Below are 15,000 nucleotides of genomic sequence, written 5' to 3'. Positions count from 1 at the left end.
GAGAGGGAAGATGGAGGAGAAGGTAAGAGAAAAAGAGACAGAGAGAGAGAGAGAGAGAGAGAGAGAGAGAGAGAGAGAGAGAGAGAAAACGGTGAAGATAGTTTGTCGGTGTAGTCGGTTGAAGTAAGAGAGAAATAGAGAGAGAGAGAGAGAGAGAGAGAGAGAGAGAGAGAGAGAGAGAATGAGGGTTGCGTGTCGAGGGCTTGCAATGCCCCTTTTCGTTCTCCCTTCTCCCTTCGTTCGTAGGAAGAGGTCGGAGGGATGGTAGGAGTATGGGGTTTGGGGAGGAGGACGGGTAGGAGGAGGAGGAGGAGGACGAGGAGGAGGAGGAGGAGATGGGGTGGCTCAGAGGGTGGCGAAACTATGCGAAGAATGTGCAATTAGTGAACGGAGCACGAGGCGAACGGAGAGAGGAGGTGGGACGGCAGGGCTCCCGGAAAGGGACCGTCTGCGGGAGGGTGGAGAAGGGTAAAGGGTGGGTAGAGCTTGGCGGAGGATATGATATGGTGTGCCCACGGTCGCACGATCGCGTTCGTGTTGGTACGGATGTCAGCGACGATACGACGCCGACAACGACGACGACGACGACGACGACGACGACGACGACGTTGTTGGTTTTGGTCTACGTTCTACGTTTCATGCTACTAGTAATAGTAATAGTAGTAGTAGTAGTAGTAGTAGTAGTAGTAGTAGTAGTGATAGTAATAGTAAGTAGATAGGTAGTAATAGTAGTAGTAGTGTCGGTATTGATGGTGTTAGTGATGGTGGGTACTGGTAGGTACCTACCTACCTACCTAGTAGCGTAGCAGAGAAGAAAATGGAAAGAAAGGAAGATGGATGGAATGGCGCCCTGGGACGATAAGAAGAAGAAGAAGAAGAAGAAGAAGAAGAAGAAGAAGAGGAAGAGGAAGAAGAAGAGGTAGAAGAGGAGGAGAAGAAGAAAGAAGAGAAAGAGAAGGAGGAGCGAAGGTTCGCTGCCTGATGTTACTCTGGAGACTGAAAGAAAGAAAGAGAAAGAGAGAGAGAGAGAGAGAGAGAGAGAGGGAGAAAAAGGGTGAAGAGGGTGGAAGGGCTAGAGGTTAGTAAAGGAGAGGGGATACTTTTCGGAGGAGGGCTAAGCGTGTCAAGATTCGAAGATGCTCCTTCCAGCGCAAGGACACTTATCGACTTTTATCCTCTTTTCACGGCTGAAAGTCACGTCGTTTTATGTTCGCCCTAATCGAAAGAAAAGAAAAGAAAAAGGAGAGAAAAAAAGAGAAAAGAAAAGAAAAGACTCCTCTCGTTTTCTTTCAGATCCGTTCTAACAAATTCTCTTTATACCAGAGAGCTATACCTCGTCTCTTTTATCAATGACGAGTTATTACTACGATTATATGGATTCCATCTTTCTAACAAAATTTATTTATATTATTTAGAATTAAACATACATTCATACATACATATATATTTATATATGTATGTATATATATATATATATATATATATATATATATATATATATATGTTATGAGAAAGGGAGGATAAGAGAAACGAAGGTAAATCAAGTAGATGGTTAAATCGATCCGAAATAGATCTCAAGTGGTAGGATTTGATAGGTCTTTGAAGTGTCTTCCCAAGCGAATAGTAACAGGCAGGAAAGCGAGAGAGAGAGAGAGAGAGAGAGAGAGAGAGAAATGGAGGTGGAAGAGATAGAGAGGGAAAGCTTTAGGCCCGCTTTTCGAGTGGTCATCCCTTAACTCGAACCTAACCGCTCGACCGTATATTTGCTAATTGACTAAACGAGCTTAAACGCACTTCGAGACCTGGAGGACCGGCATGAGGCACTGTTTGTGAACCATCCATTAGTGGCGATGCTTCGCGGTGAGGTCCCGATGTATTCAGAAGGACCATTCGCGCGCAATTCCGCGTTCTCGATATGTCAAAAGCGGGACCCTTCTGTTTGTGTCAACGTAAGCAATGTTAACGTCAAGGTCACCTCGTATCATCAAGTACGAGACTAATAATCGTTGTTAAGATTCCGGATGGTATCGTTTTAATCCGAACGATATCGTCCAGATAAATGAGAATTATAAAGAAAATTGTAGAATATTGTTGATTCAAGTCGTAGGATAAGTTAATGCACTTACTTATTACAGTCAATGTCTTCCTCTTGCATATATTATCCGTATCTTTCGTTACTGAAGGGAACAATAGAAAGAGAGAACAGAAAGAGAGAAAGAGAGAGAGAGAGAGAGACAGAGATAGAGAGCAAGGGAAAGACCGTGCTCGGTGCTCGTTACTTCGAGTCCACGATCATAATGGCCCTTCTTGTTAAATTGAGCATCAGGCAAGTGATTTACGTTGATTGCTCGTCGCGTCGCATCGTGCACATTCAGAGGTCCCTATCCGATCATCGTTCGTAGTACGCATATGTAGATACACAGAAGTAATCTACGAAGATATACTATGTAGATCTTCAACGACGTTGATCGATCTCTATACATATTATCTACATATATCACAGATCGATCGATCGATCGATCTTCAATTTTAAAGGACAACGATACTATCCAGATGTTTCCGTAGAATTAGTTTAAATAATATTTTTCTATTTTGGCAGAAAATTATTTTGCAAGAAAAATAAATGATAAGAATGAATGAGAAACGATGCGTCGAGCTAATTAATCTATTTAAATTTCTTGAATTTCCGATATATAAAGAGATAATACGAAAGAGAGCTAATGCAAAGAGTCCTTTGTATCAAGTATTGTATCCAAGCTATTTCGAACTATCGTAACCGAGCTCCATCGAAGAATGTTCGGCCTTCAAAAACAGAGAAGGAACGCGCGCTCAGCAATGGCGCGCGGTTCATAGCGAGCCATTTAAAGGTCTTTGCAAAATTGAGTCATCACGCGGTTCGCCTGGAATCTCGAATATTTTCCTCCCGATGCTTCGGCTTCTCTTCGACCCCTTGCACACTCCTCCTTTCTCTTCTGGTAACGCCATCCAAACCTCTTTTCCACGTTATCATCATCGAATCTCTACGTAGTAATTCCTTTATCGGGATTCCACGAGATCTTAGATTTCTCTAATCATCATCGTCGTTATCCTTTTATTTTTTCTTATTTGTTCTTGAATTTTTTAAGACCGACATAGTAATCAAAACCGATTGATTTAAATAATTAGACTATCTCGAATGCCTTTTATTTCTTTCTTTTTTTCTTTTTCATTTTTCTCATCCCATGATCTCTTTCATAAACGCGTTAATCGGCCGATTATATTTCGAAGAAAATAATATCAGAATGCATTTCTAATCCAACGACTAATACGTATAATATTTTCAAAATTTATGATAAACCCTTCATCGGCCGATAATATCTTTAAATAAGAACGAAAAAGTATGCTGATATTATACGAATTTTTATTTCCTAAATATAACGCGAATATTAATTATTTTCATAATGAGCCATTCTTCTCTATACTCTACGTCCTACTCGATGATCTCTTAACTTTCATAGTTCCATCGTTTCTATTCGCTCGTGGAACAATCGTGCGCGTTCACCAACGTTAATATCCTCATTCTCGTTCTGGCCTCATGCAAGCTCTCTCTCTCTCTCTCTCTCTCTCTCTCTCTCTCTCTCTCTCTCTCTCGCGCGCGCATTTAATCGCGGCGAGCCATGTTTTATTTCTCTTCATTTATAATCGTAGCTACGAGTGGAACAAACGGACAGCATCGAGCATGTTCCACCGTGCGTTTTGCGACCCACTGAAAACTCGAATGCAGTGCTCGAATTAATTTGAGTGTACGTGTACCTCTCTTTCCTCTCTCCTCTCTTTCTCTTCTCGTTCTCTCTCTCTCTTTCTCTCTGTCTCTGTCTCTGTCTCTCTCACCCCTTTAGCCTTTGCCAACCAACCCCTCTTCCCTCTCTTGTGTATGCTCTTTAAATCCGTGCTCGTTGTCGGCCGAGTATTTCGTGTTTACCCAACTACGCCGATTAAAAGCGTGTCTCTCCCTCTCCCTGTCTCTCTCTTTCTCTCTCTCTCTCTCTCTCTCTCTCTCTGTCTTTCTCTTTTTAACCTTCCTCTGCAGGTACTCTTTTCGTAGGGTGCTCTTTTGCATGCCCGATCTAGCATCGTTTTCCTTCTATTTTTTATTTTTTTATTTTTTATTTCTTCTTTCTCTCTCTCTCTCTCTCTCTTTCTTTTTCTTTTTTTTTCTTTTCTTTTTTCTCTTTCTTTTTTTCTAAGGCATTACGCGTTTATTACAGGACTCACGCGAGACATGTTCCACGTATGCAAATGCATAAATCTTTTCTTAGAAATCGAATCGCGTTATTTTTTTCTTCCATCGAGATGGTCAGCAAAGTTTCGCGATTACGATTTACTGAGAAAAACGAAATTGTTAGATTAAAATTGTAGTTGAGAATAAGTGTTTCTATGGGTTGAAATAAATCTAAATTAGAATGTATTTTTCGATAGTTCAAACGACGATTTTCTCTATTTTCCATCGTTGTGAATAAGAGAAAGAGAATTCCTAAGTTTCTAAGGAATCTAATCTCTTCGTCTCTCTCTCTCTCTCTTTCTCTTTCTCTTTCTCTTTCTCTTTCTCTTTCTCTTTCTCTCTGTCTTTCTCTTTCATTCTTCTCCTCGTTTGTTTTCGCACGGTCATCTGGATATTACTCCGAGTTAGATCCAATTTATCGCGACGATAGAAGTTCTTCAACGTAACGGAAAGACGAACGTGAGAGTATCTGAGATCGAGAACGAAGAGTTAAAGCAGACCTCGATGCGAATGGAAAGGGTTCTGTTGAAACTCACGTAAAATCTCGATTGGCTCCTTGACCCTTAAGCTAAGATGCGCAAACCATCTGTCGGATCGCTTATATTCGAGTTATAATTATCTTGTGTATATATATATATGTGTGTGTGTGTGTGTTCATGTGTATGTCCACATATATATTTATTAGAATAGAAAGTGTGTATCTTAATGGGGTTTAAAAATACTTCATGATGAAACATGAAAAAAAGATTAAAAAATACACACACGTACGCATGAAAAGAAATTGAAGAATAGAAAAGTCCTCGTCGTCGTCATCATCATCATCATCATCATCATCATCATCATCGTCATCATTATTTTATTTTCCAATGAAATATATATTGTCCACGTTTCATTTTTTCCCGTAACAATCCACCTATCTTCGAACGTAAAAGTTGAGAAAGATCGATGTGAGTAATCGATTGAGAATATATGATAAAGTATATATTATATATATATATATGTATATACTTGTAGATATGATCAATATGCATGTAACACGTTCTTTCTTTTTTTCTTTTGCAGGTCGGAACGAGCTGATCGCCCGTTATATCAAATTAAGGACCGGTAAGACGAGAACACGAAAGCAGGTCTCCTCGCACATACAGGTCCTAGCGAGGAGAAAACTTCGTGAAATCCAGGCGAAACTCAAAGTGGTGAGTATCCTATTGAAACTTATCTATCTATCGACGTACATACATACATACATACATACGTAATATATATATATATATATATATATATATATATATATATATGTAGCGGCAGAAATGTCCATTATTGACTTTTTTACCCCGTTTATATTTTTGAACCCATTTTTGGCCCCTCCTACGAAAGCACAAACCTACCCTTAATCCTTTTATAATACGCTATTAATATAATGGATAGATCTTCGATCCTTTTTTTCTTTCTTATTTGTTTATTTTATTCTTTTTTTCCTGTTTCTTCAATTTTTCTTTATTCGTTCATTCATCGATTTATTTATTTATTTATTTATTTATTTATTTATTTATTTATTTTTTTAATTACTATTCTCTTTGTATATTTATTTTTTTAATTTATTCTTGTTGTTGCTGTGAACTTTCCGTTCTCTCTTTTTCTTTCTTTTTTTTTTTTGTTTTTGTTTCTCGTCCACCCACGTATATTACACCGAGAGACCACGGTATTCGTCTATTTCGCGTGAGCCGCGCAACTTCCTTAATTTTGTGGAGGGATAAAAGCGGTTCGATGCTTCCGCACGTTTTTTCGCGGCTCGTTCAAGGAAAAATAAATAAAAATAGAGGGAAAAGGGAAGACGGTGGAAGAGTAGACGAAGACGAAGAAGTACAAGTAGAAGAAGGAGAAGAAAAAAGAAGAAGAAGAAGAAGAAGACGAAGGAAAAGGAAAAGAGGAAAGAAGAAGAGGGAGAGTAAGCAGGAGGAAGAGTAACGGGAACGTCTTTTCCCTTGTAGCTCGAAGGAAGGAAGTTTCGCATAACGGGCTGGCTCGCCGTGTATTTTAAGGGTCCGGAGACAATATTATCTCGAGCGAAAGGAAGAAAAACACGCGTAATTGCGTCGCCTTTTACGCGAAAGGAAGAAAAGGATAAAAAGGAAAGAATATATATACATACATATATATGTATATATATATATATATGTATGTATATATAGAAGGAGAGAAAGAGAGAGAGAGAGAGAGAGAGAGAGAGAGAGAGAGAGAGAGAGAGAGACAAATGGATAGGGTGTGAATTTACGAGAGAAAGAGCGATAAGCGATATTGAGAAATCCGAGGAACGTCCATTCGTTCGAAAACGAAGGACGTCGAGAGCTTTACAGTGGAATAAATCACGCGTAAAAATGAACCCCGGGCGCGTTTAATCAACAGCTAAATTATTAAAGCGATTCGCGAACAATCGTGCCCACTCTCGCGAAGCCCGCGTTTCTGCGTCCACTCTCTTCACCCTTTCCCTCCCTCTTTCTATCTCTCTCTCTCTCTCTCTCTCTCTCTCTCTCTCTCTTGCTCTGCCTCATTCCTATCATCCCTGTTAATAAATCAAAGTACGATTCATTCCGTGCTTCCGTTCGACGCGGAGATATAGAGGAGGGTTGGGTGGGTTGGTAACACAGAACGAGGGGAAAATGGAGGAACGGAGAAAGCGTATTACGGCGATAATAAAAGGGATGAAAAGGAAAAGCTGACTGTAAAACAATATTATTTGTTTCTGTTTCAATAGAATAAAAAAAATGTATATATATATATATATATGTATATACATATATAAAAAAGAAAAAAAAAACAAAGCAGACGAAAACAAGAGGATTAATTAGGAAAATGAAAATGTTTCTTTCAGATCAATCTCAATTCTTTTTTTTTTCCTTTTTTTTTTCGTTCTTTTTTCTTTTTTTTTTATTCGCGCAATTAGAACGATAGAATTATATATATATATTTTTTTTTTCGATTGGACATTATATAAAATAAAGGACCTTTCGAAAATTAATTGATCAACTTTCAAAAGCGCGTCCACATTATTATCACTTGTTGTTAGTTATCATCCTAGGCGCATTAAACGTTCGAAACGTTAATTAACGAATGAATGACGAATGGATACCAGGGTAGCGATATATACTCTTCACCCTCTCATCCTCTATCTCTCCTCACGCCTTTCGATTCTAATTAGTGATTCGTGGGAAAACGCTTTTGGAAGTTCTCAAACACTACATTTTAGGATGAAAGCGTCGCGAGCAGGGGAAGCTTTCTCTCTCTCTCTCTCTCTCTCTCTCTCTCTCTCTCTCTCTCTTTCTCTCTCTCTCTCTCTCTATCTATCTCTTTCTCTTTGGCCGCACTTACGCATACCTTGAACATTATTCGAGAGAGAAGAGTCAGCAACACCACGAAAGAGGAGGGAGTGAAGAAGAGGTGGGGCAACGTCCAAAGCGCGCGACGGACGTAATTTTCTGCTTGCCGCGTTTCGGGAAAGAGCCGAGTAACCGACCCTCTACCACCATTTCGACCATTTCGTTACTGCAACGTTGAAGCCCTTTCTCTCTCTCTCTGTCTCTCTCTCTCTCTCTCTCTCTTTCTCTCTGTCTGTCTGTCTGTCTCTTTCTTTCTCTCTTTCTATATATACATATATATATATATATATATATATATATATATATATATTTCTCTCTTTCTCTCTCTTCCTCTCTTTATACTTGAAGTTTCCTCAACTCTCGAGATCCGTCTACCGCAAAAGGAATTTTTTAGAGGACATACAGAATTCGACGAAAAAGAGAAAAGAGAAAAAGAAATCCGTTCGCGTGATTTATTTAAATTCTTTTCGTTAATATACGTATATATATTATTCCCTTTCTCTCTCTCTCTCTCTCTCTCTCTCTCTCTCTCTCTCTCTCTCTCTCTCTCTCTCTCTCTTTCTCTCTGATCTTGTTCCCATTCTCATCATTATTTCTTTTTCCTTCTCAACTTTAGCCTCTCTCTTTCTATTTTTCTCTCTCTCTCTAACGTTCTCTGTAGTAATTGTACGATGGTATAACGTTAAACAGCTAATTTGCTTGTGAAAGAAAATAAAGAGTACGTAAAAGGGATCTTTGGTGGTACCTTTAATTCCAAAATCGTGACTCGTAGTGTAACGTTCTATGAAAATCCGTACTTTGTATGGGACAGGAAAAAAATCGTCGGGAAAGGGGAGATGTAAAGCGGGCAGAAAAAAAAATAACAAACAAAAAACAACAAAAAAGGAGAGAGTAAGAGAGAATAAGAGAGAGAAAGAGAGAAAAATTCGGGCAGCGCGAAGCCACGGTTCCGTGTGTTTCAATTTTTCGTCCTATCTGTTTCGAAAATAATAGCCGCGTGTGCGCATTCTAGTCTAATTGATCGTTGCTGTGTAAACGTAGCTTCGGATGGCGGGATGCCCAAAAACGACCGTACGGCATTTCAGAATGTCGATAAACATGTCCAGCTCGTTGCCCATCCAATCCCGCATTCCTAGCGTGTATTTGGGAGAGATGCGCAGGATAAGGGACGTCAGGGGTAGGAGGAGGAAGGAGGAAGGAAGGTTGGTGGAGGGAAGGGTGAGGAGTGGACCTGGCTCGTCGAGGACAGGGATGGAACGGACGAACGGACGAACGGACGAACGAACGGACGGACGGACGTACGGACGGACGGACGGACGTACGTACGGACGGACGGACGGGCGAATGAACGGACCGGACGGATAGACGGACGGACGGTCGGACGGCCGACTGGGTTCGTAGGAAGGGGTTGGTGTAGCCTGGAGTGGGCTAGAGGTGGGCAGGGGTACGATCCGAGTTGCGCCGTTAGCAGAGGGTAGAAATTAAAAAAAAGCTCTGCACGCCGACTCCCTCTCAATTAACCGAATTGATTTTCCACTATAAACCGTTCGCGGCCGATGGCCAGCGGCGTCGCGTTCGGAACGAGAGAAAGAGAGAGAGAGAGAGAGAGAGAGAGAGAGAGAGAGAGAGAGAGAGAGAGAGAGAGAGATTTTTTGTTTGCTATCGGCATTCAGGCTTTCACGAAGGTATTTATGCGAGATGCCTCCTCGTTTAACGTTATACTTTGCCCTGGGACAAACGTGCACGATTAAAACTTTTTTTTTCCTCCCCCTTTTTTTCTCTCTTTTACTGTATATATATATACATATACATATATATATGTATGTGTATGTGTGTGTGTGTGTATGTGTGTGTGTGTGTTTGTATTTGTCGTTCCCTCTATTTTATTTCATTTTTGTTTTCTGTTAATTTTTTTGGTTCGTTTCGTTTTTTGTTTTTTGTTTTTTCTTTTTTTATTTTTTATTTTAAATCTTTTTCATTCTCGGTCGAAATAAGCGTTTGGAATATATAATCGAGGAAGGGAATGCACGCGGGTTTGGATTTTCGTCGATGTACGCGATCGATGAATTCTTCGTGTTTCGTGTACCTTTATAGAACACGCTTTTATTCCAAGCACCAAGCCAACATCGAGTCCTCTATTACGGATTTATGAACGAAATTGAAAATCCCTGTTGGGGGAGTGGCAGTTTTTCGAACATTCTGACTGTGCATGCTTTTCTCTTTCTCTCTCTCTCTCTCTCTCTCTCTCTCTCTCTCTCTCTCTCTTTCTCTCTATCTATCTCTCTTACTCTTTCTCTTGTTCTTTGTCTCTTTTTCTCTTTCTCTCTCTCTCTATCTCTCTCTCTCCCACACATACTCACTTACTCGTTTAATTCGTCAGCTATTTTAGTCGATCCTGATTAAAATGAAAGCCCCTCGATGAAAAGTGGTAGATCCGAAATTTTAGCGAAAATTTCTATGTCGTTAGCAAATTCATCCTGTCAATTATTGCAATCAATTGCAACAATAACGCAATGGAGATCTTGAAAGATATTAAAGATATTAGATGTGATCAATTAGGTATTTCAAATTTTTCCTTTTTTTTTTCCTTTTTCTTTTTTTTTTTTTTTTTTGAAAGGGAGGAGAGAGATAAAGAGAAAGGGATAGGGGGAAGGATACGAGGATACAATTACAACGCAGGAAGTCGTCAAAATATATTTTGGCGAGCCAGCAGTCACGAGCGAACCCATTCAATTACACTTTCGAACGAGTTCGACGAACGTGGATATGAAAATATATTTTATTTCCGAAAATTAGAAATTGATATTTTCGTACATTTATAGTGTGTCGTTTTACGATAGAGAAAAAAATAGAAGAGGAAAAGAGAGAGATATATAGACAGAATATATAGATAGATAGACAGAAAAAATATTTTTTCGAAAACATTTTTCTCAAAATTTATCCCTCCACAAAAAGATTTTCCTTAGCCATAGATTTTTCATTTCGGTGTAACCTTAAACGCAATTTGCCTTAAGAGAACAAATGATATGAGAACGAAAGGAAGAGAGAGAGAAAGAGAGAGAGAGAGAGAGAGAGAGAGAGGGAGAGAAAGAAAGAGAGAGGAACAAAAATGAAATGATAAATACACATATATATATTTTATATATATATATGTATATGTGTATATATATATATATATATATATATATATATATATATATATCGCCGTTCGAGGATGTCGCGAGCGTATACTTGCGATTTCCCATAGCCCCATTATAACGGGGGTTTCGACAATACGTTGTAATCGGTCTGGAAATTTGTCAGGATCATGCCGCCAAGGAGAAGGCTCTCCAGACAATGTCGAGCATGTCGAGCGCCCAGATAGTATCAGCTGGGAGTGCGATACACAACAAGATGCCCCCTGCCCTCGTGGGGCCCCTTGCCCTTCACGCTTCCACCCCTGTCTCCTATCCCGGAGCGGTAAGTCCCGATCATTGAAAGAAACCCCTTCAAAAAAAAAAAAAACGACATTTAACAACAATAACCCCCAAAAAAAAAATAAATAAGTAAAAAAGAAAAAAAATATCTGCGACGACGATGAGACGATCACACGAGCTCACGAAAGAAGAGAAAAAAAAGAAAAGAAAAGAAAAGACAAGAAAAGAAAAGAGAAAGAACGTTGTTTTTTGCTTTTTCTAATCTCTTTTTTTTTTTTTTATTATTATTTTGGTTTTTGTTTTGGTTTTTTTTTCCTCTCTCTTTCTTTTTTTTTTTTTTGTATCCTTGGACTTTTCTTTTCTCATTCATCTCTTCGTGAATCTTGGAAGCCACGAGCTTCGGGGCAAAGACGACGAGGCAAGTCGAAGGAGAAAGAAAGATTGAGAGATTGAGTTGAGAGAGAGGGAGAGAGAGAAAGAGAAAGAGAGAGAGAGAGGGAAGAAGAGAGAGAGAGAGAACACGAGTACCTGACGGAGTGAAACGTGTCCAATCGATTTATGTTTGATCTTGTCGTCTTAATAAACGAGGAGAAAAAGAGAATTGTTTGAAAGGAGTAAAAGTCGATGATTTTTGTTTCATTATTTAAAAAAAATGATCAATGTTTTTAATCGTTGTGTCTAATAAACCTTTGATGTTACAAAATCATGCACAGCGTCCTTGAAATTAACCGAACTCGAATAATTCATTTAACAAGTGCATTTTTTCAAATGTTTTTCTTTTGAGAGAATTTTGATCTCTCTCTCGCTCTCTCTTTCTCTCTCTCTCTTTCTCTCTCTCTCTCTCTCTCTCTCTCTTTCTCTCCCATTCTCTCTCTCTCTCTCTCTCTCTCTCTCTCTCTCATTGTTTTATTTTTTGGTTTAATTTTTGTTCATTATTCTTTCTTTCTCCTTTTGACTTTTACATAAAAACTTTTTGCTTTTTTTTGTGTGGCGATGCAGTGTATCTTTACCGCTTTGACTCTTTTTTTCTTTTTTTTTCTTTTTTTTTTCACGATTCGCCGGCTTTTAACAGTCACAGAGGCATTTCGCGCGAGAGGGCGATCGAACGATCGTTCGTTCGTTCGTTCGTTCGTTCGTTCGATTTGTTTGAAAAGCTTTGTCGTTAATCGAAAGTAATAAATGGTACCTTTCTTTCCTGGAGATTTTCTTTCGCGATAACGTTAATTACTAGGGACGATGGTAACTTTTGTGTTCCTCCGTCGAAACTTTTTCGTAAAGTTTTACTGAAAATATTAACGCCCTTTATAAAATTGGAGAAAGAAACGGGAGAGATGAAAGATGGCGTTTTACATAAACGTTACCGGAGTTTGATTCAGTTGGTTGATTTAAGCGTAATAATTACATAAGTATTTCTTTATAAACAATTATTGGTTCGAAGCGATATAATAATCTTGGAATTTACGTACGATATTAAAAGTACTGTCCTGTCGTTTATTTCGATACAAAATATTTTACACGAGTTTTCAATAAAAAAGAATGCTCCATAGTGTTATCCATTTTTGTATAAAATATCAACAATTTTCAATATAAAACGATACTATATAACGTTATTCATTACGATATAAAATATCAACAATTTTTAAATGAACGAAAGAAAAAAATATACTACATAGTGTTATCCATTTAGATATAAAATACAAAACCATTTTCAATATACAATAACGCTATATAAATTTACCTTATAAAATTATTTACGAACACTTCCAAACAAACAAAGCAAAATTACTATAGAGTATTATTTATAAACTGTTACAAATTCCGATATTATTTATCGACAAATTCGATGATTAAAAAATATCTCGACGATGACGATAACGATCACGTAGGATATCGTAGAACCAACGAATTTTCTCTATTTTATTTGTTTCTTTTTTCTTTTTCTTTGTCCTTTTCTTTTCTTTTTTTCTTTTTTTTTTTTTTTTTTTTTTATTTTTCACGTTGTTTCTTAATTCATTTTCTCGACGAAGCTTGTACGACGAGGGAATAAACCACCCTCGTGCCAGGACGAAACTCCTCTCTCTGCTGCTCGCCCCTGGGGGGTCCTTGTTGTGTATTGTTGAATTTGTCCGTCGCTCTTATCTTGTACATATATATGTATTACCTGGGCATACACTCACACGCGAATCACACGCATACGAGCACAAGGGTACATATCTACCTACCTACCTACCTACCTACCTACCTACCTACCTATCTATCTACCGACCTACCTACCTACCTACCTACCTGTTGTATACGTTTGCATTAAAACTTACTCATTGGTATGAATATCGTTGTGGAATTGACCGCAAGTTCACGCGAGACTCTCGATATATATTTTAAATATATATATGTACGTATATTCTTTTGTAAGAATTCTTAGAATTTTTTAATAAAAAATATAACAAAAAAATTAGGCAAAAATGTATCGAGAGTCTTCGACGCGAGCATCGTCGGTGATTGTGGCTTACAAACTGTCTTACACTTTCTATCTCACTCTCTCTCTCTCTCTCTCTCTCTCTCTCTCTCTCTCTTTGACTCTCTTTCTCTTCGTTTCATTTCTCATTACATGTAATACCACTTAACTGTTATCATCATCATACCTACCATTCATTTGTGTTCGCTCATCTTCGTTTTCTTTCTTTTCTCTCTTTTTTTCTTTCTTCATTTTCTTCATTTCCACTTTTTATTTTTTTTTGTTTTCCCAATACTCTTTTCGATCTTAACCAAGCAATCGCGATCGTTCTAGATCCCGAGAGCTCGATGGCTCGCGAAAAAGAATTAAGCGAAGGATCTCTTCCGACAATCAGATCTCCGTTGTATTAATAACGATCACTGTATATATTCACGCTCGGAAGACATCTCGATGCTTTGGTCAATCAGACATCGAATGAAAGAAAAAAAAAAAAAAAAAGAAAAGGAAAATGGAGCACTTTAATTGAAACAAAAAAAAAAAAGAAAAAGATAAAGAAAGAAAGAAACTTTTATAGGTGTCTGTGAAGTAAAACGTAAGATGATAATAATTCTATCGTCATTTCAGCAATTCTGGCAGCCAGGTTTGCAGCCAGGAACGTCCCAGGATGTCAAGCCGTTTCCACAACCTGCGTACACCGGTAAACCGGCGACGGCGGTCTCGAGCGGCGACATGGTACAGGCACAGCCTCCGCCACCTTGGGAAGGACGAGCAATCGCAACTCACAAGCTCAGGCTGGTCGAGTTCTCGGCATATATGGATCAACAAAGAGATCAGGACATTGTAAGTGAATGAAATAAAATAAAAGAAATGATTGATTACAGTAGAAGTAGGGTTTTTTTTTTTTCATTTTCTTTCTTAAGGACACGAAAAGAGCCGACGCTTTAAAATAATCTTGCTATCTTACTTAAGAAGAATATTAAAGAAAAGAAAAGAAAAGATAAATTAAAAAAAAATAACTCTTCCGTTAGAATAATAATAATAAAGGGCAAGTAATAATATCTTAGTAAATTAGTACTAATGGTAATGTAGTAATAGTAATAGTAGTAGTACTTAGTAGTAGTAGTAGTATTAGTAGTAGTAGTAATAGTAGTAATAGTAGTATTAACAATAGCGACGAATATTAATAATATTAATATTAATGGATTAATAGTGAAACATTGTTGGTGAAATCTTGAAAAATTTCCAAATGTCTTAATATCGTAGAATTAAAAAAAATTGTATTTCGTTTGGGCGAATCTCCCAGGACCAGGAGCCGGTTATCAGCGACTTGTCGATGATGAATAAATCTTTAGGGGGCTTAGATTAACGTAGCGAGATTGATTTTAGAAAATCTTTGATTGGACGACATCCGGGCAAGAAGGTGCAAGCTGTTCCGATAGTCGATGTGGGGACACTCTTGGAAAGACTCGTAATAATCGATCGATCGATATGGAA

The 15,000-nt window shown here is 38.3% G+C and overlaps 1 protein-coding gene across 5 annotated transcripts in view; it reads left to right on the top strand.

Moving 5' to 3' along the window:
• LOC122633198 (protein scalloped) overlaps positions 1 to 15,000 on the top strand; it is a 163,993-nt gene that overhangs the window by 146,540 nt on the left and 2,453 nt on the right. For 4 of the 5 annotated variants that reach the window (XM_043820850.1, XM_043820860.1, XM_043820840.1 and 1 more), the window contains 3 exons: positions 5,324 to 5,454; positions 10,939 to 11,094; positions 14,131 to 14,346. In XM_043820850.1, coding sequence (XP_043676785.1) covers positions 5,324 to 5,454; positions 10,939 to 11,094; positions 14,131 to 14,346 — 503 coding nt within the window. The remainder of the gene's footprint in view (positions 1 to 5,323; positions 5,455 to 10,938; positions 11,095 to 14,130; positions 14,347 to 15,000) is intronic. The other variant, XM_043820868.1, reaches the window with a different exon arrangement.

Source organism: Vespula pensylvanica, chromosome 1 (genome assembly GCF_014466175.1).
Source record: "Vespula pensylvanica isolate Volc-1 chromosome 1, ASM1446617v1, whole genome shotgun sequence".
Lineage (NCBI taxonomy): Eukaryota > Metazoa > Arthropoda > Insecta > Hymenoptera > Vespidae > Vespula > Vespula pensylvanica.
The sequence above is the reverse complement of the archived record's forward strand: the minus strand, read 5'-3'. Positions and strand labels throughout refer to the sequence as shown.